Source organism: Propithecus coquereli, unplaced genomic scaffold (genome assembly GCF_000956105.1).
Source record: "Propithecus coquereli isolate 6110/MARCELLA unplaced genomic scaffold, Pcoq_1.0 Scaffold43, whole genome shotgun sequence".
NCBI classification, from domain to species: Eukaryota; Metazoa; Chordata; class Mammalia; order Primates; family Indriidae; genus Propithecus; species Propithecus coquereli.
In genome coordinates, this window is record NW_012150063.1 from 2,452,055 (window position 1) to 2,478,464 (window position 26,410).

The following is a 26,410-nucleotide window of genomic DNA, read 5'->3' on the forward strand; positions in this document are numbered from 1 at the left end:
TATCAAATGTGTTTCCTTAACACTTAAACAAGATCAACTTCAAAATATAAACTAAAGCAATTTGGAAAAAGAAATGTGAATTTGAGGTGTCATTTTAAAAATATAGTCTAAATTCAAGAGAATTATAAGATTTGGCTGGCAAAAGAAATTTCATGGACATCTTCAGGTTAATTTCAATGGCTAAAGCTGAATAAAAACTCAGGCAACATATATTGCTCTGGTTTGTGCATTTCCCAAGGTTTTAGAAAATACATAGTTTCTGTATGACTAATTTGTGTTTGGAAACAAAAACTTGATTCATAATATATGTGAGAATACATATTTACTTATTTATACTTGGTCTCATGCCACCGAGAATTTCAGGCAGTTTGAAATGTAAACTAGTGAGGCTCTTTCTCATTTCTGGCTCAAATGTTGAATTCATATTATAGAAACACTTTCCCCCAACTATTTCCCTTGTTTTTGTTCTTGTTGTTGTTTTTGAGACAGGGTCTTGCTCTGCTGCAGGGCCGAGTGCAGTGGTGCCATCACAGCTCACTGCAACCTCAAACTCCTGGGCTCAAGCGATTCTACCACCTTGGTCTCCCAAAGTGCTAGGATTACAGGCGTGAGCCACCGCACCTGGCTAACTTTGCTATTTTTTTGTACAGACAAGGTCCTGCTATGTTGCTCAGGCTGGTCTGGAACTCCTGGCTCAGCTTCCAAAGTGCTAGGTTGACAGGCATGAACCACTGCACCAGGCTTGCCTTGTTATTAAAAACCATTTTGAAACCTGGGGAGAAAAAGGACTCAAGGGGCATGGAAGCACCATCATTTTCACACAGGAAAATTATAATTTTTTTCAATGACAGTGCAACTCCCAATGAATTTATATTTTAAGAAATTATGATTCTTGGTCATAAACTGTACTCAGGTGGTACAGAGGCTTGGAAGAATTTGTTGCTTAGATTGTTTTTCTTCACAATGCTACTTTAAAAATTAATCTCAGAAAATATGCAACTTGAAGTTTCAATGTCTGCTACATTGAATAAAGGAATCCCTATAAACTAAGCTTACAGATAGGTACCTTGTTTTGTTTCTATATTGGTAACATTCATTTTAGTTTAAAATTTTGCTACAGTTTTTTTATGAGAACAGTCTAGCTAGCTGGTCCAAGAGGGGCTGATGACACCATGAAAAGACATTAAAGCCCAAACGAATTCCACACATCTCAAAATAAAACTGACTTAAGAAAAGACTTAAGGAGAAATTAGAATTGCAGTCACTTTTAGCTATCCAATAACATTTAAAACCAAAACTCAAGTAATAAAGAAACTTAAGTAAATACCATAACGATCCAGACATTTCATTGGGCAAGAAACTTCTATGTGACAGAAATTATGAATGTATTTTTTTTCCCGAGACAGGTTCTCGCTCTGTTGCCTGGGCTGGAGTCCAGTGGCATCATCATAGCTCACTGCAACCTCTAACTTCTAGGCTCAGGCGATCCTCCTGCCTCAGCCTGCAGAGCAGCTGGGAACTACAGGCACTTGCCACCACGCATGGCTAATTTTTCTATTTTTTTTACAGAGAGGAGGTCTTGCTCTTACTCAGGCTGGTCTCAAACCCCTGGCCTCAAGGAGTCCTCTTACCTCGGCCTCCCAAAGTGGTAGGAACACAGGGGTGAGCTACCGCATCAGGCCAAGTGCACATTTTTTTTTTAAAGTTATACCTCCACAGAACCTTTCCTTACCCCTGTTGAATGTGCAAAAAATTAAAAAACCTAACAATAAAACTTCAGCATAAAGCTGTTATCCACTTCATTGACATTCAAAAAAAAAAAGTCAATGTCCTGTCTTTAAATGGCCAACCTGATGAGGCATCTCAATTGTAGTAAAATTTTTTAATTTAAAATATCAATTTAAAAATTCAGTATAGAATGAGACCTTTTCAAAGAAATCCCATACATCTATAGACTACTTAAAGAAACCTTAAAAGATGAATATATATGTCATATGAAAATTATATTCTATTGCTAAGCTTAACCTTAAATCATGGGTTTCCCCAAGTTGAAACACATAGAAATTTTCTGGGGAAAAAAAAATGTAACATTAAAGACTTCACCTTATTTATCTTGCTTTCAAAGTTCCAGTGTCACAGTGACCATCCTCCACCACTACACCTCTGCCAAGAAATTTCATATCAGACCTACATATTAATATTCTAAGACTCATTTACTACTATATTATGATATCCGGAATAAATGAACACACTATGAAGCTGTCCAGATGGACTGGGGCAGCAGTTCCAAAAGTCTCGGAGTCCCAAAGAACCTTTCGAGGAGGTCAATGAAGTCAAAACTATTTTCACAACATTACTAGCCTTTTTCAACATATTGACATTTGCACTAATTGTGCAAAAGAAACAGTGGGTAAAACTGCAGGATCCTTAGCACAAATCAAGACAGTAGCACCAAACGAATTAGTTCTTTGTAGAGCCAGGGTCTCTCTCTGTTTCCAAGGCTGGTCTTGAAACTCCTGGGCTCAAGCAATCTTCCCACCTCGGCCTCCCAAAGTGCTAGGATTACATGCGTGAGCCACCATGCCTGGCTTAAAAGATTTTTCTAACAAGATCAGTTATATTACCAAAATGTTTTTAATCATTGCATAATAACATGTCAGTATTCAGAAGAACTGCATAATTAAGTGAACCAATATTTTCCAAATGATCAATTTAAAATGTTACAAAATCATGCACAGGTAGAAGATCCATTCGAAATTTAAGACAGTGGATTTTAATGTAACAAACTAAGAAAAGTCTGTCAATACAGTTTCAGATTTCACATTTTAACTACAACCTTCAAGAAACTACCAGCTGTCAAGTTTTGATATGCACAATGAACTGAAGTCATAAAATGCTCCTCTCTTTTCCAAATATCTTTGTGAGAACAGATTTCTTCATCATGACCCATTGCAACAGACTGGATGCGGAAGCAGATGTATGAATCCAGCCCAACATCAAAGGGTTTACAAAAATGAAAACCAGTGCCACTTTTTACACTAAGTTTTTTAAATTTGGAAAATAATTATTCTTCATAAAATGATTTTATGTTAACATGTAATGATTCTGTTTTCTAAATGAATTTAAAACAGTACATATAATTTCTCAGTTTTAATTTCTAATACAGTAAATGTCAATAGATATAACACACAAAGCAAAAGTTCTTTGGGATGTTCAATTTTTAAGGGTATAAATAAGTCTCAAGACCAAAACGTTTGAGAACAGCCAGGCTATGAAATTCAGGTGAGTAAATACTGGACATGGGTTTTGTTTTACTAACTCATAATTATTGTATTTCAAGGGCCACTAACCCTCCTGAAAAAGATACCTTTTTTTAAAGGTAGTATAAAAAATATTTTTGGAGTGGAGAAGGGGTTAATTAATATTGTTCTATAAAATTTGGTTAATTCCTCTTTGGAGTTAAATTTTCACAAGTATGCTAACTATGTAAATGTTTAAAATAACATTTAAAATTATTTTTAAAAATCATACCAAATAGTAATATGTCACACTGTTTTTATCAATTCTTTATTTAAGTAACAAGTTGGTTATGTTCACCGCATTGTATGAAACATCACAATATCATACTGGAAAGTACTATCAGTACAGGGTTGGATCAGAGTGGACAGTTTGAACAATAAACCATTTTGCATTCTTCATTCCCTATCTTTTAACAACCCCCTACACCCAGTAAAAGTAGACAAATAGCTTTTAACATCATCATGTAAAGCACTTTAACTTACAAGTCTAAAATCTAAAGAATAAATAAAATATATTGTGGCAATAATTCCTTTTAGACCAAAAATCAGGTGCACAGTAAATCAAATGATCAGGAAAGCTGTCTGTATTCAAAGGTGTGGCTCTCCAGAAACAGCTTTAGGAAAATGTTACAGAAAATACCATGAATTCCATTTCACACAGGACCAGATGATGACTCATTTTAACTATACACAAGGGCAATTACATCCTGCTGAAACACAATTTAAACATATAGGAAAATGTTTACAAAGCATCCACAACATGTAAACCATGTACAAATGGATACATTCATTACCTCTCCTACCCCAATAACTCCTTTTAGATAAATACTTCGCTCTTCATGTTCAGCATTAATTGAATTTAATACATGCAAAACTCAGAAGAATTCAAGGTTATTGTAAAAATAGAATTAAACTAATAATCTTCAAGTACCTTATGTGACAGCCACTCTGTACCGTGCCCAATGTAATAAAACAAAAAGTTACTGAACCCATGAAAATATCTAATATTTTCTTAGATCTAAAATAGATAATTTTAACTGTATTTATAGTAATTTCAATGTGATATTCTGAGCTTTTAAAATAACAATTAAAAACAATACCAAATTACACAAAAGTTGTTTTATCTTAAAAGCTGAAAAAATTAAAACTATAGAAACCCACATGTAAAACAAAAATCACAATTTACATTATAAAGGCAAATCTCATCATTTAAAAAAATTTGCAGCAGTGAGATGTCAAAGCAAATTATAAATAGCCATAAATTAATCCATTTGGTTTCAAAAGATTTTCTAGTGAGAGTTGAAGGATGTAGTAGATACATGCATAAAATTTGTAAGGGTTTATAATATTATTGCCAAATACACTTTATCTTGAAGCAAGGCAACATTACAATTTGGACGTTGTTGGAGAACCCAGTTTGGTAATACAGGTAAAACTGGTGGAAAAAAATTAAATAACAATTAATAATAAATACATATCCTATAGTAAATTGCTCAAATGAAATTCTAAGCCACAGAGCTGCAAAAGGCTTTCAACTTGGTGAAAAAGGAACATATCATACAATTCTTTACTCTTACATGCTTATAAGTTGTGTTTTGTTTAAAAAAAACAAAAAAAACAAAACCATGTATTTTCAGAGCATAGCTAACTATATTCCCATGCACCTCAGGCAACATTTGTTGATTTGTGGTGAAATAACTCCATAGGTTTCTAGGGCCAAAAGTTCAATACAGATGTAACCAGTATGACTGAGGTTGGCAAAAAATACTGTAGTACAGGAAATTCTACGAGTGGCAATTATTGGAAAACACAAATATGAACAAATGATGGGAAATGCTAATGATTTTCTGCTCATATCACAAAACGTTGGGAATCCACAAGAATATTTTCCCTTTGTATTGAAGAAAATTGTGATTAAAAGTTTTTTTCCCCCAATTTTCAGAATCAAAAGCATTTTAGTAGGTTTTTAAGGCTACCATGGGTCTTCTAGATCTCCAGCACCCTACAGGAAGAGAAAAGGAAGAATATTATTATTTACCCATACCACTTCCAGACTGGATTGAATTTCAAAAAGAAAACAAAATTAGATGAACAAATTACCTTCCTTTCTTTGTCTGAAAAGGTACTTTTACAGAGAGATGTTGTGTATTGTGTATTGTGCATGTATACATCTATCTATCTAATATAGATAGATAACTGGGTTGGGTTGTTTTTCCTCTACTCCCCACGAAAAGCCTTCCTTTCCCAAACCATTTAAAAATACGCTGGCATTGGAAAAATAGATCAAAACATCAGCTGTAACATCCAAAGATTCCAAAGTTTCAACTTATGGTAACTTAACCAGCTTTAGGCACATTACATAAACATAAAGAAGAAAAGTTAACGTTCTACAGTTATAAAATAATTGTTTAAAAAACACTTTCCCCCATGTGACCAATAGCCATCTGGAATTTAAAAATCCCTTTTAACAAAAACAAAACTCACACTTGCCACTAACTTAAAAATAGCCCATAATTTTTGCCCTTATTAATAACTGATGAAAACTTGAAACAAAATTGACAATGTTGCAATCTTTAATATGCTCATTGTGGCAATTTTCTCACATGTATTTGTGTGCCCATCCTGTCCGAAGATTAATATTTTGTATCACAAACGGGGATAAGAAACAGAATAGATTTTGAGTATGCAAAACATGTATTTTTACACTAAACTTTTTTCCTTTTTGTTAATGAAAAAAGCTAAGCCAAAAGTGTGCTAAATTTTATGTACATTAAATATAATTGAATCCATCCCAGGCTGGAGTACAGCGATCATAGCTCACTGTAACCTCAAACTCCTGAGCTCAAGCGATCCTCCCACCTTGGTCTCCCAAAGTGCTGAGATTATAGGCATGAGCCACCACGCCTGGCCATTTTCTAATGAGTATTTTTCTAATATACCAAACCTGGTTGTTTAAAAAAATTAATTCAAAAATAATTACAACATGCATAGATTATTCCACATCACATGCTTTATTTGGACTTAAACACTTATAATTTCATTCTAAACACTTGGTTGACATACATTTTGATGTGTGTAGTTCGGCTATACAGAATATACAAACCAAAGCTGTATGAATAATACATAGGTTTTTCAAAAGTTATGTTTCATAAAGAATACAGAGAAAGGAAAAATAACCACACATCCAATATCTCACAACTTCTAAAAATAAAACTACAGAGATGTAAAATATAAACAAATCAAACAACACACAAATTTTCATCCTTGAAAGAAAAATTACAGGCCAGTATCAGCCATTCTTTAAAGAACTAAAATTATTAAAGAAAACACAGATTTATTATAAAGCTAACTATGAGTGTACTAATATATAAAATCATATGAAGCAGTATAATTCTACATTAACAAGTTTTTCCACAATATAATCTCTAATCAGCAATCTCTAATCCTAACTAGCATGAATTTAACTACTGACTTTAATAACTGGTAGCCTAATTTCTGGTATACAATGTGAAATGACATATAATTTCATTAAATTCAAAGTAGTCAATTTTAAACTATCTCATAAAGGTGTATGCAAAGGCCTTTTTAAAAAACAAGGCTATCTGAATATAATAAAACTAGTTTTCCAAGATTCAAATAACAAAACGGTTATATAAGTGCATACATTATACTTCCTAAGTAAAAACCGAAGATCACAAAAATATTACCAAAAAGGAAAGTCATATTTTTTCACCACTCATCTTTGTCCCTGCATCTTCATTAGAGCTGTCTAATTCAGCAAGACCACTTTCTGATTCAGTATGGCTTTCCTGCATTGTCACTGGGTTTCCAGCATCACTGTTCGCAGAAGGAGCTGTAGCAGCTGGTTCAGCAGGGCTTTCTTCTCCCTCTACTTTAGCTAGCCTGTAACTAGTCAGCATCTCCTCCAGAAGTTGTCGGTAGTTTCCCCTATGATTAATTCTCATTTGCCTGAGAGCTTCCACCAATTTTCCCTGTGATCCACTTTCCTCTGCTTCATCGGAGGCCTTTTTTTAAGATTCAAGACCCCAGTGTCAGTAGACAAACTAGGATATCACATGTATTTCATAACATATTACACCAAAACACTAATTGCTCTACCATAAGTAATATAGTCTAAGCAGGAAAACATTTTATTAAATATCAATTCTTACCTGTGTCAATTAATAAAAACTTTCAATTGTAGTATCTCAAAAGTTATATTTTGCAAATCACCACTAACTAGTTTATGTCTTATTTCACATTATTACTCAAAGTTTAATCTGAAATTTACTCTGCTTTTAGAATTCAACAGCAACACAAAGCATTTCCTAAAACTGACTTACTTAAAAAAACAGTAATTGGCTATAAATGATTTAGTGCAAAGAAAATTAGTGTTTAAAGAAGTAGGAGGACAGAAAAGCAGGCCATCAGAACATTAGTTTCTTCATCATTTCTCCTAAATGATAAGTAGGAGAGGAGATACAAAATATAAAACTGTATAAATTTAAACTGTGGATTTGGGGAATATTTTAAAGCTTTGATGGATAAAAAATTTATTTTTTGCTTTAAATATTTTAATAAAAACATGTAGGTAAAAATAGACAAATTATTTTAAATGTTATATGAATAGTAAACTACTCAATCCTTGGAAAATCTACAGGTTTCTATAACAGTATAACTTCTTAATCTTGTTAACAGAACAAGCTCTAATCATCCAAGATGATCATAGTTAAGCTGATAGACTAAATTCAAAACAACCTTACATTATGTGCCTACTGATAGGATGCATTATGAAGTAATTGTCTTGTATTCTTGACAAAAATGTTTAATATGAATCTAATAAAGCTAATTCTCAGTTTACAGAAAAACAGAGAATAGAGGATCAAGTTAAAGCACACCATGAGAAAACAATCATAATGAATCCACAATGTAGGACAAATGATAAAAAAATTGGCTCAGACTCTTCAAAGTCCGTATCAAGGGGGGAAAAAGGGTAGGGGGCTTGATTAAAGATTTGTTTACAGTGCTTGATTGATGCCTTGATCTGATTAGACTGTGATTCAAAATAACAATCATAATAGTCATTTTGAGGACAACTGGGGAAATTCGGGCTCAATATTAGATGACATTACAAAATTTATTATTAATTTTCTTAGGTATGATAATGGTAATACGATTATGTAGAAAAACGTCCTCATTGTTAAGAGCTACATGGTGAAATGTTTAGAGGTAAAATATTACGATGTCTGCAATTGGCTTTCGAAGGGTTCGGCCAAGAAAAAAAGAAAAAAATAGCGTATATGCGCACACACACGATGAGAGAGACAGCAACTATGGCAAAATGTTAACAATTGTTGGATCTAGGCAAAAAATGTACAGGTATTCAACATATCATTTTACTTTCATATACGTTGGAAGTTTTCATCATAAAATGTTGAGAAAATAAAATACGAAAAAAGTACTGTGATAAAGATGATCTAACACAAACTCTTAACCATCTTTGGAGACTATTACCCCATAATCCTGAAACAAAAGTAACACTAATAAAACCACACAATAAATTGCAATGTTTACTAGAAAAAGAAAGCACATGAATGCTAATTAATTGTTTTTGGATAGGGTCTTGCTATATTGCCCAGGCTAAAGTGCAGTGCTGTCATCATAACTCACTGCAACCTTGAACTCCTGGGCTCAAGTGATCCTCCTGCCTCAGCCTCCCCAGTGGCTAGGACTACAGGTGCAAGCCACCATGCCCAGCTAATTTTTCTATTTCAGAGAGATGAGGTCTCGCTATGTTATCAGGCTGGTCCCAAACTCCTGGCCTCAACAATTCTCCCATCTGGCCTCCCAAAGTGCTAGGATTACAGGCGTGAGCCACCAGGCGCAGCCACGAATACTATTTTTAAAAAGTGCCCTCACAGTAACAAGCAAGAGATGATACTGTGTATAGCCTGTGTTTTGGGGGTATGTTTATGTCTGTATCTCTGTTCATTTTAGGATATATAAAGTTCCTGGAAAGAAAGGAAATATAGCAATGTAATGACAATAAGTAGGGGACTTCTAGCTACTTTATTTTCTTTGAATCTTCCAGTTTTCTACAACAAGCATATTAACTGCTTTTTTTTAATTTGCAAAATTTATTACATGGAGAGAATACAATAAAACGTGCTGTTTGTTAAAACTTTTCTTCCTATTCCTCTCCCCACTCCCCATATTGAAAAAACATGTTTCCCTAAATAAAGTTTCTCATTTAAATCTATTCAGGAAAGGTTAAGATACAACAATGTCATAGGTGTACTCTATTCATAAACCTTGTCAGTCTTTAATCGGGTCTTCCAAGAGGAAATTTTCTGCTTTAATGATATATCACAAAGACCTTAATTTAGGGCCTAAGATACCCTCCTCCCCTCTCCAAAATCCCTAAACCAAAAAAAAAAACCTTTTTATTAAAAAAATTTTTTGTATGACATTGAAACAAAATTTGCTTCAAATGAGTAGTTGACTTACACACAGAAGTGATTATCAACCCTGGTTTCACATCAGGATCACCTGTGGATTATACAGATGCCAAAGTTCCATTTCAAGTTATACAGATTCACTGTATCTGGGTAGTTTTTTTAAAGCCTGACAGGTAATTCCGACACAACTAGGATTGAGAATCATTGATACAGACTAAAAAGTATAATTCTACTTGGAGTTGGATTTATTGATAAAGTTGGATCAAAGGCTATTCTATTTTTTTTATTTGGGTCAATTTTGGTGGGTTCAACAGATAAAAAGTACCTCTCACTCTCTAACTGACACATTATTATTACAGTAATCACCTGTATTTCTGTGAATTGCTATAGTAGTGATAGCCGGGGAAGAGTAGTTGCTTTTTAAAAGACATACCAAAACCAAACCGGTAAATCAAATAGAGAGATTTTACAATGGCTAGCATCACACAGTCACTGAGTTGAAAACTTTAGCTAGGGACCACACTTAAAAGTCATTTAACCTTATGGCAAATTACATTTTCCCATTGTGCTAGATAGACAATAGATGGTTGAAATCTGTCAGCCATTACATTTGATTTTGCAAAATACTATTATATAACTCTCTCATGGGCTTTCATTAATACTAGAAAAGGAATCTATTATCTAGGTTCCTATATTTTCTTTACCTGAACTCATACAGTTGATATAGCACACCTATTTTTACATATCTATTATAGCAATTAAATCTACCTACAACTGTTCACAAGTTTCTCCAATTAGACTGTAATGTCTTTCAGAGTAAAGATAATTTCATATTCCTTTCTATATCCTCCCATCACCTAGAGAAGGAAAATTAATGTTTGTGCTAAGCACTTTATATACATGATCTTATTTAATCCTCAAAGGTACTCTATGAAGTAAGTACTGCGACTGTCATTTCTGTAAGTTAAAAAACTAAGGCTCAGAAAGATTTGTCAGGGTGACAATGCTAGTATATGACAGAGCTCAAATTTGTGTACAGGTGTAATTAACATCAATGTCCATCTGAATGTTCTACTGAATATATTAATGGTAACAGTTCTTACATAGGAAGTGCCCCATATAAATAGACACTTACTAAAAAATATTGGTAAAAATTATTATAGAACTATACCATGGATTATTTCATATTAAAGTCTATATTTCCTTGATATGGTAAAGATTAATAAAATTATAGGACATTAGTTATATTGATTAAAAAATCATATTAGATGGGATGTTTAAAATTACTCTGCATAACAAATTTAAGGCAATTGCTAAGATGAGAATTTATGACTCCCCCCTCCCAGTCAGTCTTTGTTTTTAAGGTTCTACTGTCAGCTTGACTAACTAACAGCTTAAAAGTCAAATCTCTCACTATGAACATAACTGCCTTATACCAAATAAGACAAAGGAATGTAGATACATCAAGCAGAAAGCAAACAGAGGGGGGTGGGGGGAATCTAAGAACATTTAAAAAATAAAATTTAACCAGCTAATATTTATTTGTAGCAATATATTTACTTTTTAAAACACACCTCCTATAAGCAAAATTCTTCAAATAATTATTATAGTTAAAACAGTGGAGGAAAAGTAAAGAATGCCAGTAAAAGTTTGTGTTTCTCATGTAGTCCTATGCCCTGCATTTCAGCCAAAAAAAATGTTTAGAACTAAAAATTCTCAAATATGACTTCATGTAATATAATTAACAATGACTAATGAAGAATGAAGATTCTAATAAATTAGATGTTATTTGAGGGATCATGTAAAATTTAATGAATTTGAAATAGTTTTAGACAGAATCATTTAAATGGTGAAGATCACACAGATAAGCGCATGTCCAATCATACCTTAAAACTAGCGACTAAACTTAGTGAATTTTCAAAGCATATAGGTCTTCTCTACAGGAAAGCTTTGACAAGTGAATAAAAAATAAATGCGAAACAACTTAGTAAAACCTAATATTCACTAACAATTCTGATATAAAAATGTAAAAGCAGCCGTGACTATTGCATTTATCTGTTTGGAGTAAAACAGAAAAGAAGATTGTATGCAAAATTTCACAGTGTGAAAACAGAATATGGAGATTCTTCTGGGCCTAGTAAGAGCCTAATCTGTCCTGTTTTTCCCCCTTCTCAAAAATCCAAACGCCTTAAAAACTCTTTGGATTAGAATAAAAATGTGTATTCAAATGAAAAATAACTGACAAGGAACTGGGCTCAATTGCTTAGTTTCAACAACTTGTACATAATATTCCTCATCAAAAAGAGTATCTATCTTAAGACTATTAAACATAAGATTTATAAAAGAACGAAAAATGATTTTTCTTGGATGCTAGACAGAGGTGGGGTACAGACATAATAATTTTTAAATACCTTAGAGAGGCAGCATGGAATAGTGTACAGAGAATAGGTTTTGGAGTCAGCCAGGTTCAAGGCTGCATGATCTAGTTTTGTGACCTGGGCAAGCTACGTCATCTCTCTAATTCTAAGTCTCATGCATAAAAGAAGGATGTTGAGGAGATTATCTATGACTCTGTGCATGTGTGTGTAAATGGTTTGGCACAAGTAGGTGTTGGCTAAATACAAGTTCTCCCTTTACCCTTGAAAAATTTACCAACTTACATAACTACTTGATCAGTGGTATACTAATTCAAAAGCATTATGACCCTTTTTTGAGGGAAGAACTTAACAGTTTTCCATGGAAAAGATAAAGCTCTAAAAATACAGACTTTCACACCCAGTTAGCAACCTCAACTCAATTCATAAATATACAAATTAAGGACAGTCTTAAACTACTATAAATGAATAAATACAAATATTTCCTCAACGGGATTCACTGAGCTCTCACCATATACCAGGGCTGTTGTAGGGGTTTGGACTATTGATAAATGAATCAGATGAAGTCCCAGATCTCAGAGAATTTATATTCTAGTTATCAAACATAAACTAGGATTTTAGAGAAAGGAAAGGAATCTAATCACAGAGCCCTGCCTACTATGAGAACAACTTACAACAACATGTAGTTTTATATTTTCTAGAGATTTTCAAAAAAATTTCTGGGGATTCATGAACCTCTAGATTAAGAATCCCTGCCAGACTCTTTTCCATAAATTTTTTTTTTAAGAGAAATTTTTTTAAGTGAAAATATCACTGTTGCTTGTAATAAGACCAAACATATTCTGAAAAGTTGAACTAAAAAATAAATTTAGTAAACAACTTAATATTCTCCCAAATAGTGAACTTTCTGAATATATTTAAAATTACTTAATTTGTGACCTATACTCAACTCAGCTTTTTGAAGTGCATTTATTCAAAAGATGTTTCAAATATAAGAAAAATGAATGAATCCCTATTTCTAATGATACTACTTATAAGCATTGACAGCAGAACAATTCTATCTCTGATATAAAGCAAATATTTCAGGAGTCTAAAAAAAATCTAATTTAACTCTGACCAGCACTCTTTTTTTATATCTAAACAAAAAGTTATTTTTGTCAGTTAGAACAATTTAATTTTCATAATACTTTCTTTCTTCTCTTCTGTAATTCTATTAATTCCATAATTTCATCTTTCCCATCCCTTAAGTCCCAGCTCATGCCACTGTACCTCCTGGCAACATCTTTCACACTGTCAAGATCTAATTAAGAAACATTTACAGAGCGCATCTGTGCCTAACTTGTTGCTACAGTGGGTCAAGAGCTAAGAATTTAACTAAATGTTTATGTTTTCTTCAACCTTTCTGATTCCTTAGTATTTTTTAGCACATTTCTGCTACTTGTGATTATGGTTCAACATTTTTCTAAGGCAGTGATTATTCTGAAAGGGTATGGTAGCGTTTCCCAAAATAGAAGTCTGGGCTGCAAAGCCAGTTTTTATAGTAAATAGGGCAGTTTCTCTAATCCATATATTTATCAACTAATAATGAGTTTACACTTACCATTTGATCTCCGCAATTATTTCACAACTACTTGAATCTACCATCTCTTTAAATTAATACTGCAAATGTTTCTAACAGATTAAAATGTCACAGATACTCCTCTGAGTCTATCATTCTTACGCTCCAAACATATGGTGGTTCCTCACTGTAAAGTTCAAAAAGCCAGTCTCTTAGCAAATACCTCTGCAAACTAAATTGTTATTTTTCACGACAGTAGTTCTCTGCTCTAGCCAAAAAGATGTTCTTTCTTTCAAAGATACTTATACTTTGTTCTTGCCTCTCTCATCCACTTGAAATGTTATCCTCTTCATCTCATTTCTGCTATTCAAATCATCTTTTCTCTGAGAAGTTGACTTTTCCTACTTAGCTGACTTTCACAGCAATCACTGTATAATTCACACGGCAATGATCACCTTCTATATTTTGTCATTTCTTTTATTTGTACTAAGCTATGTGAAACATTTTTATCATTTAACTCATGTGTTTATAACTACCGTGGAAGCTGCACTGAGCTCACATGTGGGACCATGCCTATGTTTCACAGCCTCCTCCCTCCATCAATTCGCTACATGGTACACTGTCAATGTTTGATTTGCTGATGTTAATAAAAAGCTTATACATAAAGGTAATTAAGTATGTATATTCTAATTTCATATGTCCATATAATAATCTTATTTAAGGCAAGGTTTATATATTGAGCATTTCCCCCCAGTTTCATGGTTCTGTTGCCTATTTATTTCCTGTTACATAGCTACTATGTATAATTATTTTCTCTTTTAAAAATTTAAAAGTCATCCTTGGTGTATGTTAAACAGAAATTTGGGGTTTTAAACACTTAAAAAATCTAGTTTGGAGATTTTCTTGAGGGACTAAAAAATTCAGCAAGGATTGCATTTTGAAACACCTGAGGAAATGGAGTACTTTGTGGCTAATAATAAATGAGTAACTTCTAAGGGCTTCCTTCCTCTAATCAAGGTGGTGGATGCCATGTGGAACCTATAATCTAGCTGAAGAGGTAAGAGTCTCCGCTCTCCACCTCCCAAATCACCAACTTTTTAATCACGTCAACATCCTATACTCATTTGTTTGACTGAGGGGATCTCTGAATGTATCACATGATATATCTTTATTTTTAAATTAATTTTCACAGCTTTGGATAGAATTCTTTATACTTTGAGGTACCTGCTGCAAAAAATGACTCAGAATCACTGCTGTTGGCCAAGATATAAATTCCGTTATTAGCAATATATATTAATAGTATCACTTTCATTCAACTCACTAAACTGTATTGTATTAATTGTGAAATTTTCTTTTATGCCAGGATACTTTTACACTTAAGGAAAAGAAATTATATTATATTGCTATGCCATAACAAATTCTGAAAAACAATGCAGTCGAGATGAAACAATTTCTAGCCGACAGCTATTACTATCTCTCTCAAACTGCCAAGAGGAACTGGAGATTTATAGGGGCACTTTCTTCCCAATGAGTTTCATTTCTAAGTTTGGCTCCCTTAAAGCTTTTCAAGTATATTTATTAAAAATTAAGTCATTTGTTTTTAGACGTCCAAAAACTTGAAAAGTCTAAGAGAAAATACAAATTTGAACTGCTGACTTTGAAACTGAGTGCAATTTTAAAAAACAACACTGTTTTGTCCCCTTGTACCAGTACTAAAACAAACTTCCTTCCTTCTGAGACAAGCAGCTGGCAGCTCATCAGCATTTCTAAGGATAGCATAATAAAAAGTAAGAGGATAAAGCTTCTGCTCAGATGAAGCACAGCAGGGCTCAACAGAAATGGTTATCTCAGTTCAACACCCACATATCCATAATACAACAATATCAGAAAGAAATTATCCTCAGGTATTCCAATTGGGCACACAGGGACACTGAAAGGTCTGGTCATTAAACTAATAGCTCACTCACTATCACTAACTTCTGGTGAAGGTAGCAGCCTGCTGGAGGAGAAATCAAGATATTTAAAAGCACATTCTTGCCTCAAAATCAAGGCTTAAGGGAGAAGGAGAAGAAAAAGCAGACATACAGGGAGGAAATAAAAGACAGCCCAAACAAAAAGGCAATGCCCAGAAAGTGACAACAAAGCAACAGCAAAGCTAGCTATCTATGTTCAGAATGGAATTTTATGTCTACCTCCATTTCAATACATTTCCTTAAATTTTAACTGATGCGTTAAAAATACCAATAGTAATTTATTACAGACCATAATTTATTATAGACTTCATTATATGAATGTATTCATATCTAGCATTAATACTGTAAAATTACTTCAAATGTTAGGAAATAAAATAAAACTTACCCCATCACTTTCTCTATGTGGATTCAGTCTACTATAAACAGCTTCAATAACATTGCGCCTAAAAAAAAAAAGCTTTAGTTTTCTTAAATTATATTCAATTTTAAGTTTGTGAATGTTTCAATACTTTGTCATAACTACACTAAAAAGTTAACTGCCACACTCAATACTTGCCAAGAACATAGTTTCTACATTTCATTCTCAGAATTTGATTTTGCACTATTTATTTGTTCTCATTTAGCAAGGCAAGAATAACCTTCATCCTCAACGGTATGATAAATAATTTCATTTAAAAAATCTTTTTTGGATGAAGTTTTAGAGTTCTTCTCTAGTACAAGAAACATTAACCCATTTTGTCTTGAGATAATTGATTTACCTCTGATTTAAGTTTTCTTACCCCAAATTATTTAATTACTAATTATAAATGAGCTCAAAATTAGCTCTTTTTGTTCTACTTACTTGCCAGCAAGACCTCCCCCAGGAGGCAAATTTGGGATATTTTCTGCAGACAAGATGCGCATGACATGGGCAAGATCAGGCATTCCTTCCTCACCAGACTTCTCCATAATCTCTGTGGGTTTTTAAAAAAAGGTCCTAAATTAATGTGATAACCCAGTATTTAAAAAGAAGTGAAAAAAGACGTACTATTTGGTAGTACCTATTTTAAAACATAAAAAACAAATATTACCTGAAAAGTGACTTAAATGTAAATGTTGTCTTAAAGAAATGCTTATCATAAGTCCCAAAACCTTTCAAAGTGTTTCAGGCAGACTATACAAAGTCTTTTTTAATTGTTTAATAAATTTTATCATGTGATCTTTTTTTTAAAAAAAAATATTACCATCAACACACAAGGAATTTTAAAAAGGTAACATAAAAAGTTACTTGTTGACCAAAATGTTATGGGGGGAGGAGAAAAAAGTTATTTGCATACATATGTTCATTGCAGCATTATTCATAAAAGCAAAAACTGGAACAAACTAAATGTCCGACAATAAGGGGCCAGTTAAGAAAATGTTGGCGTAGCCACTAAGTGAAATGATTTATTTATAATCACTAAAAACGGTCCCTATGAACACAGTAACAGCTACATGGAAAAATACCTTTTATCTAATTTTAAGTAAAACAACATAAAAGTTATTAATACCATATTTACAGGTAAACAAAAGCAATAGCTGGATAAGAATTGTAAGGAAAAGGGGGAAGATTAAAAATCATTGTATAAGGTTTTTGATACCTAAATAGATCGTTAGGTTCTACAACAATTTATTTAAAGGAAAAAAGGAAAAATACAGCACTTGCTTAGAACCGAACAAAAAATTTACACTTTCCATTTCTATTTACAATTTATGGAAACAGATTTTTAAAAGCATGATTATTTGGACATTGGCAAGACGTGAACTCCTCAAAAATCAAATGATGAGTACATACTTTTAAGACTACAAAAAAGCAGTGTCTTCGGCAGCTCTCAAGATGCAAAATTCAAACTGTTTACCACGCCTCACAAGACTCTTACTTTGACCTTATTGTTCATCACTCTTTCAACCCTGCCTGAGTCCATCTCCAAAGGCTCTATTCAAAGAAGCTTTCTCCTGCTTCTGTATCTTCGCATGTACTCTTTCCTTGGTTTGGAATACTTCTTGTGCCAATCCAACCAATCTCTTCACATGTTGAACAGAGATTTTCATCTTTCAGGTTTCAACTTTATGTATCACTTTCTCAAATTCTCCTCTAACCTAAACCTAGAGTAGGTACACTGCTATATACTCCCATACACATCCAGACATATACCATAGTCATGCTATATACTCCCATAAACATGATGTTTACTGTATCATAGACTGCAAGCTTCATGAAGGCAGGACTATAATTTTTCTACCTTAGACTTGTATCTTTATAGCATAGTGTTTGACAACCTCCACAATGCTGACGTTTCAGACAGGGCAATTTTTTGTTGTGAGGGCTGTCCTGCACATTGCAGAATGTTATACAGCATTCCTGGCCTCTACTCACTAGATGTCAGTAGTACTCTCTCAGTTGTGACACCAAAAATGTCTCAAGACATTGTCACTTGTTCCTTAGGGGCAAAATCTCCCCCAGCTGAGAACCACTGCAGTCTAGCACATTACCAACCAGTTTTCAGACCCCCCATTAGTGCCATTCCAGTCTAATTCACCACCATTGTTTGCCGCCTACATTAATTCATGATTTCTAGTCAGTTATCTTGGGTTCTTCTCTTGTCCCCTCTTTACAATCTCTTCTCCACACAGCAACTAAGAGGGGTCCTTTGAAAAAAAGTCAGAGAAAGTTAGTCTTGTGCTCAAAATCTTCCAATGAATTCCTATCACAATTTTTTTTTTTTGGAGACAAAGTCTTGCTCTGTCACCCAGGATAGAGTGCAGTGGTGTCATCATAGTTCACTGCAACCTCAAACTCGTAGGCTCAAATGATCCTCCTGCCTCAGCCTCCTGAGTAGCTGGGACAATGGGCGCACACTACCTCGTCACCATGCCCAGCTAATTTTTCTATTTTTTGGTAGAGATGGGGGTCTCGCTCCTGCTCAGGCTGGTCTCAGAACTCCTAAGCTCAAGCAATTCTCCTACCTTGGCCTCCCAGAGTGCCCAGAGTGCTAGGATTACAGGCGCAGAGACCCAGCCTTCTATCACAATTTGAATAAAGTCCAAAGCCCTCATTTTAGTCTACAGAGCCCCACATGATGTGCTTCCTAGCACCCTCTCTTAATGTTCTTCCACTTTTCTATTAGCTCATTCTAACCTAGCCACACTCACTAAGCACATCCCATCCTCAGTCTTGGCTGTTCTCTTTGCCTGGAATGCTTCTCCCTCAAATACCCACTCTCTGCATATGCAAGTCTCTGCTCACATGTCCTTCCTTCCTCACAGAGACCTTCATAACCAACATTCCTTGTTGTTCTCTGTTCAGCCTATTTTATTTCCCTCCTGTTTAAAAAAAATTATTGGTTTCTACTAGAATATAAACTCTATGAGACTTGTTTTGGTTTTTGCTATATCCTTGGTGACACACAGGATCAACAAACACTGAGCAAATGAATAAATGTAGAAAGCACTCACTAAATATCTAATTAATCAATTTAGGTGAAATACTTCCCTGTTTAACAAGATACCTCTCCCACCTGACCACTCACCACCAAAAGCACATATACAGACTTAACCAACCAACACACCAGAATGCTTTTACCTTAAAATCTAACGTCATATTACATGATTTAAAACTCAAATAGAAATAAAACACCCCTGAAGAACACTGCCTTATAAAAAAGAAATTACATCTTAAGCATCAACTCAAACTGATTTGTAGTGGCTGTCTTGCCAACAATTTAAAGTCTTCTGATTGAGTGATAATTAAGTATTTGCTACAGGCCCCAGAGATCATGATATTACATTTGTCATCTCTACTGTATAGCATATACTTTGAAAAGATATAAACTATAGAAAAGAAAATTAATATTAAATATTAACAATCCACGTTGAACTGAATTGATCATGCCTTTAAGAAATTAAGATTTCGCTATTACAAAAGAGTTAATAAAAGCTACGGCTTAGTTTGCTGAGGACTTATGTGATAGGCATCATACTAGGTGCTTAACAAAATGATCTCATTTATTTCAACAAAAAGTCTCTCCTTGGACGAAAATTTTATCAAGACTCTTGAGTTCTTTCAGATCAGGCTGACCTTGGGACTCCCTCTCTGTCCTAGTAGAAACTAGGCTGAGCAAGAATACTGCTAAATGACTTTGTAGAAAATCCCCCACCCTTGCTATGTGACCACCCAGGATATCTTATCACCCTGGCTTGCCCTTAGCAATGATCCTATCAAGTCAGTTTAGCCTTTATCTTGATGTTTCTTCTTAGTAATCTTAGATCCACTGACTCTCCCAACCCACACTCTGCTCCTTGGTTATAAATTCTCACTTATCCTTGTCCCATCTTTTTCTTCCACTGCAAGGCCCCATTGTATTGGTCCCTAAATCTTTTGCCATGGCCCCTCTTGAAAAAAGTCTGCCTTACTATCTTTAACAAGTGTCATGAATAAGCTTTTTCTTAAACAATTTATTAAAACAACCTCTACCTTTAGTTTGGAATAAAGAAACTGGAACCTTGAGAGGTTACGCAAGTTGGATAAGATCACATAACAAGTAGCTAACCAAACTGAGAGCTCTTCCTAAAATAAAAACTACCCAGGTTCTTTATGAATGAGGAAAAAAGAGTAAGAAAAGTCCCCCCACCATCTGATAAACTACAGACATCAATCTGCCACAATATATTACAGTTTATCAGAAAATAATTAACTCCTATAAAAGCTCTTTTTAATAATTATGATATTATTAACAGAAATATGAGTGACTCTGGCATGGTCTTCAAAGTGTTCCCACATGTTTCTCATCTTTCCATCAACTTAAAAGCAGGACTCATTGGGACTAAAAAGCAGAGACCTAAAAGCAGGATTCATTCAGAGTTGAAGAAATTGTAGACCGAAAAAAAAATCAAAAAAACTTTAAACACACTGTTTAAGGTACGTAGCTAAGCTAGATAACTGTAAACATAGAAAAGATTAAAGATTAATCCCCCTTCTCAAATTTGCAGAAGAATGGAGTTCTTCTATGATAATTACACATTTGAAATCACAAATCTTTACATTTGAAAACTCTCACTGATTACTGTGGCTACTATACAGAAAATACAACTCATAATAGATCAAATTCAACAAGCCTTTCACACCATAATCATAAGTTATATCATTCAAATGTATCCTCTCTCTCTCTCCCTCCCTCCATCTCTCTCTCTCTCTTTCTTTCTTTGGAGACTGTCACCCTGGCTAGAGTGCCCTGGCATCATCATAGCTCACTGCAACCTCAAACTACTGGGCTCAAGTGATCCTTCTGCTGATAAGGAAAACCCCCATCTATTACCTGGTGCATCAGCCACCTGAGACCCCCACCCCTCATGGAAGACCCTCATCAACATAATATTAACCTATCACCTGGCACATCAACTAATCTATTACCTGGCATCAACATAATACTAACCTATTACCTGACACATCAACTAACCTATTACCTGGTGGTACCTGAGACCCCACCCCTCAGACCACCCCAACTTAATAAAAGTGGGAAAAATCAGGTAGACAGGGCTCAGAATTTGGTGGCGAGACCCCTCTGAGCCCGCTGGCGAATAAACCTTGATTCTCTGACTCTCTGTGTGCTGCTCGATTTGTCCTGGGAACCACCAGCTGTTAACACTTGCTGTAACACTGCCTCAGCCTCCTAAAGTGCTAGGATTACAGGCGTGAGCCACTGCACCCTGCTCTGATATATTTTCTATAAAAAAAATAATAAAGCCACAAAGGTGTTAGGAGGAACTATAGGTCAATATGTAACCCTGAGTTGGGCAAAGAATTCTGTATGACATCAAGCTTCCGCCCACCCCACAAAAAAGGGAAAAAAAGATTGACAATATAACTCCATAAAAAGTACTTTCACATCTCAAAAACAGCACATATAAAATCAAAAGGCAGTATTAATATTATGATCCTGTCACAATCTCTAGGGCCTTAAGACTGCAACATACATTCTCAATTTCTCAGGGTAACCATTAAATGAATTTCTAAAGGAATATATAATAAGCAAATGCTGGGATGAACTAGAACATAATTAATCCAAAAGAAGGCAAATGGAGAAAAAAGGAAAAGGAATAGATGAAACACAGGAAAGTAAGATGATAGATTTAAACCCAAACATACCAGCATTTACATTTAAGATAAACAGACTAGCTTCCGCCCTCTTTTCATTCTTGAATAATTCAGCCCAAAAGCATTAGATTTGCTTATCTAAGCAAATCAAGTCTTTCAGGGAGTGGAGGGGGCAACAGGGGCAGCAGCAGGGTTGCATGGAATATCAATGCTTAGGCATAGTAACAAAAGCTTTAGGACTGTGTGAGACAACCTAGAATGGGGTTACCAAAGCCAATGTGGAATGAGGAAGGCATCTGCACCAGGGTTAGCAGTGACAGAAGATTTCTCTGATTAGTAGGAGCCAGGTTTCTCACTAAAGGAGAAGGGAGTTACAAATATGAAAAGTGAGAAAAGTAGAATAAATCCTGTAGTACTGTACAGTTGGAGATATTGGTGAGAACAATAAACAGATGACTGATGGATGGATAGAGACAGAAAGAAATAGAGACAGAAAGAAATATAGGCGTATACAATGAGTGTGTGGTGTGTAGTTCTGTCCTCTTAGAGGGTCCAGGAACAGAAACAACCCAATAGCACACCTAATGCCCAAATCTCAAGTCCTAAATACTATTCTCCCCTAAACTAAAAGAGAGATCACTAGGAAAATGGCCCATTAAAGGATTGTGCAGGGAAAATAAAGATGAGCCTGGAACAACTAATTATGCCAGAAAGTAGGAAGTGCTCCAAGAATTATGGGGACAGGTCAAAAAGACAATATAGCAAGCTTGAAGAGGCTCTCACAGGCTGAATCTAGGACAATATAAGCATCAAAATAAATAATGTAGTAACAGTTTATAACACAATGAATAAAACAGGAATCTGTGAATTCATGCTCATATAAATAAATAAATGGGTAGAAGAGAAAATTTTTCCTTGCAGTAAAATGCTAACTAATACATATAAAAGGAAGGACTGAATCAGAACACCACCATTTGGCTATTATTCTAATAGCAACTGAATTCAGGCAAGAATCACCAGTGGATGCTAAAACTGGTTGCTGAAAACTTAATGAGGAATAGAATCTCAAAGTATCTCCCCTAGAATGCTTATTAGTAAGTCTAACATACTTATTAAGTATTTATTAGGTATAACATGATTATTAACTTTTCAATGGAGAAACCTAAAAGACAACACCTTAAGCAAGTCATAAAAAGTGTTAAAATCATGATTCAACAATGGGACAAATCAGTATCACATGGCTCCTGATATGATACACTGAGAAGAATCTAGAATCATTTCTTTGGTATTCCTGCCAATGTAGAACCTAAATCTTATCAAGAGGAAACATTAGCCAACCCAACTTGAACATTCTACAAAGTTACTAACCTGTATTCTTTTTTTTTTTTTTTTTTTTGAGACAGAGTCTCACTGTGTTTCCCGGGCTAGAGTGCCGTGGTGTCATCCTAGCTCACAGCAACCTCAAACTTCTGGGCTCAAGCAATCCTTCTGCCTCAGCCTCGCGAGTAGCTGGGACTACAGGCATGCGCCACCATGCCCGGCTAATTTTTTCTATATATTTTTAGTTGTCCAATTAATTTCTTTCTATTTTTAGTAGAGACGGGGTCTCACTCTTGCTCAGGCTGGTTTCGAACTCCTGAGCTCAAACAAGCCACCCACCTCGGCCTCCCAGAGTGCTAGGATTACAGGCGTGAGCCACCGCACCCGGCCCTAACCTGTACTCTTAAAAAATGTCATGGTCAACAAAAACAAGAAAAGACAAGTGAACTTTTAAATTGAGGGAGACTAAAGAGGCATGACAGCTAAATGTAGCACATGCTCTACACTGGATCCTGCAAATGACATTACTGGGATGACTGGGGCAATCTGAATGGGATCTGTACATTACACAGTAATATTTTATCAATGTTAATTTCCTGATTTTGATAGATGTACTACTTTTATGTAGAGACCATCCTTGTTATGTTAAGAGGTACTGGGATATCATATTTGCAACTTACTCTCAGTTGGTTCAGGAAAAAGATTAGTTATTGGCAGGGGGTGGAGAAAGGGAGGGGGGAGAGAGAGAGAATATGAGAATGTTATAGGAAGTATATAGAGAGATAAGGCAAATGCGGTATAATATAAACAAATGAGGAATCTAAGAAAAGGATTCTACATGTACATCGGAGCTCTTTGTGATATTTTTGCAACTTTACTGTTTAGGAATGTAATCAGGGAAAGGAAAAAAAAAAGCAAGCTTTAATGGACTATTTTCAAATTATGTTCTCTTTGGTGGTATAACAGATATGTTCAACTTTTCCCGGGCCAAGAAATCCCCACATTGGTCTAAGACAGTAAATCTTAAGCAGATAGATGTTTTTTAAGGCCTTGTCTTGAAATACTTGTTTTTCCTAAGGAAATTTTAAAATAATCATTTCATAAGGAAGAATAATTTCACTTTCCTTCTAAATAAAAGAAAGAATAAAAAAAGCATCTTTCTTACCTTCAACCCGTGATTCCAAGTGCTTATCCAACTCTGAATCTTTTTTCACTGCTTCATCTGAGACCTTGGGGGCATTTGAAAAGCAAACTAGCACAATACTCATGTTATCTCTACTTCCCTGTATATTAAAGAAAGAAAGAGAAAAAGATTATATTTCTATAGTCTACCAACTTTCTATTATTTATTCCAAAACAGTTAATTACTTTAAGCAATTACAGTTCAATCATTCAGAATGTATACATTCAATATATTCATTTTTATTCCAAAGGACTATTTAAAACACAACTTAAAAAAAACAAGGTGTCTACGTTTGGGCAGATCTGTAATTACTTTGGATTTTTAATTCTGTATTAACTATTCTTACGCACCACCACTCCACAGTCTAAGATATGAAGGTATCTTCATACATATTAAATCCTCTAAACCTACAGTCCCCAACCCCCAGACTGGTACTGGTACCAGTCATGACCTGTTACGAACTAGGCCACACAGCAGGAGGTATGCAGTGGGTGTGCTAGCAAAGCTTCATCTGTATTCACAGCTGCTCCCCATAGCTTGTATCACGACCTGAGCTCCACCTCCTATCAGACCAGTGGTGGCATTAGATTCTGCATTATGGTGAGTTGTATAATTATTTCATAATATATTACAATGTAATAACAATAGAAATAAAGTACACAGTAACTGTTATGTGCTTGAATCATCCCAAAACCACCCCCCTCCCTCCAGGTCCATGGAAAAACTGTCTTCCATGAAACTGGTCCCTGGTACCAAAACGGTTGGAGACCCTGCAAATTATTTTCCACTCAAGATTTCATATCCTCTGAGAGGCTTAAATCCAAAATGCATCTTCCCAAACACATGTGAAATTTTTTCCAGCTAATTAACCTATATCAGAGCAATGCTACAACTCTGTAGAATTTAACATAGCTGAAAACTGTTGTTCAGTAGGATACCCAACAAGCTAAAATGAACAAGAAACTGTTCTGAGGGTACAGCACCAAGCAGTGGAATCTAACTGGATAAATGAGATGCAACTGCAGTTATATGATAACTTAAAAAAAAAAAAGGCAGATTTGTTGTATAAAACCACAAAGTTTCAGGGTCTTTATAGGGCAGCTAAAACAGCTAATTTAAGAACAAATTTTACTGCTACCTTTTAATCACACCCTCACAAATTATCTGTATTAGAAAGCACAGACTATATACCATTCTAGTACAAGATTACACAAATTAAATTAAAAATATCTTCTCATTACTTTTTCTACAGTATATTACTTTAACTGAGTTTCTTAGAACTGATGAAGCTGTCCATAGAATGATTTTTTTTTCAAACTTTTTCTATTCACTTTTAAAAAACTAAGTCAATGAACGTGATAAGCTATTTTGTCTGATAGTGGGGTCTGCCAAATTTGCCAACTCAAGTGAAAGAAGCCAAAATCACACCCATTCTAGTCTTTCTCAGTCATTATGACCAGAATTTCGGCAGGCAATGCTTGGTTGAGACTTGCACCTTTTCAGAACCCACATGAGACAGTCAAAAAGACAGACAGGCCTTGAAGAACCACCTCCTAAATCAATGAGTTTACAGTGAAGGTCGGGTCTTAAGAAGACATCACAAATGGTAACTCCACAGACTCTTGTGCTTTGGAAGGAAACACCATCATGAATGTGTAACGAGAGTCTCAATATCTGGAAAATCAGGATTTCCAAATTGGCCAAAACTAATTTCATTCCTTAACGAAAGCCATCAAAATTTTCCTGACTTAATATCAGAAATACTGTATTTAGTTGTATGAATATACATATATGAATATATCGAAAATTTTAAATTAAAAAAATTTAAAGTATACCATGAATATTCAAGAATCATTATAATGCCAATGATGTTTTTAAAAACAATTTTGTGAATAAACAGAATTAACATTTTTAGAAATCTAGATTCTTCTAACCATCTTCCATTTTGGTACCAATCATGAACATTGTTTAACAATTTCTAATCAATATAATTTCCATTAGATTTCTGAGTTATAAAATATAGATCCTTTTGGAAAATTAACTGAAAGATAGTTTCAAGAAGTTCATGGCTCTCCAAAGATATTTAAAGGAAATAATTTACATTTATACCTCAGGCATGTGTGATTTCTATG

General features: G+C 34.5%; 1 protein-coding gene across 5 annotated transcripts in view; it reads right to left on the minus strand.

Annotated features, from left to right (window-relative positions):
- Positions 1-3,538: 3,538 nt before the first annotated feature.
- Positions 3,539-26,410, minus strand: part of PPM1B (protein phosphatase, Mg2+/Mn2+ dependent, 1B) — a 67,407-nt gene continuing 44,535 nt past the window's right edge. For 2 of the 5 annotated variants that reach the window (XM_012653855.1, XM_012653851.1), the window contains 4 exons: positions 24,261-24,378; positions 16,505-16,616; positions 16,049-16,106; positions 6,288-7,324 (listed from right to left, as the gene is read on the minus strand). In XM_012653855.1, coding sequence (XP_012509309.1) covers positions 7,019-7,324; positions 16,049-16,106; positions 16,505-16,616; positions 24,261-24,363 — 579 coding nt within the window. In that variant the 5' untranslated portion in view covers positions 24,364-24,378 and the 3' untranslated portion in view covers positions 6,288-7,018. Of the gene's footprint in view, positions 5,302-6,286; positions 7,756-16,048; positions 16,107-16,504; positions 16,617-24,260; positions 24,379-26,410 lie in introns of those variants that run through there. The other 3 variants (XM_012653852.1, XM_012653853.1, XM_012653854.1) reach the window with 3 other exon arrangements.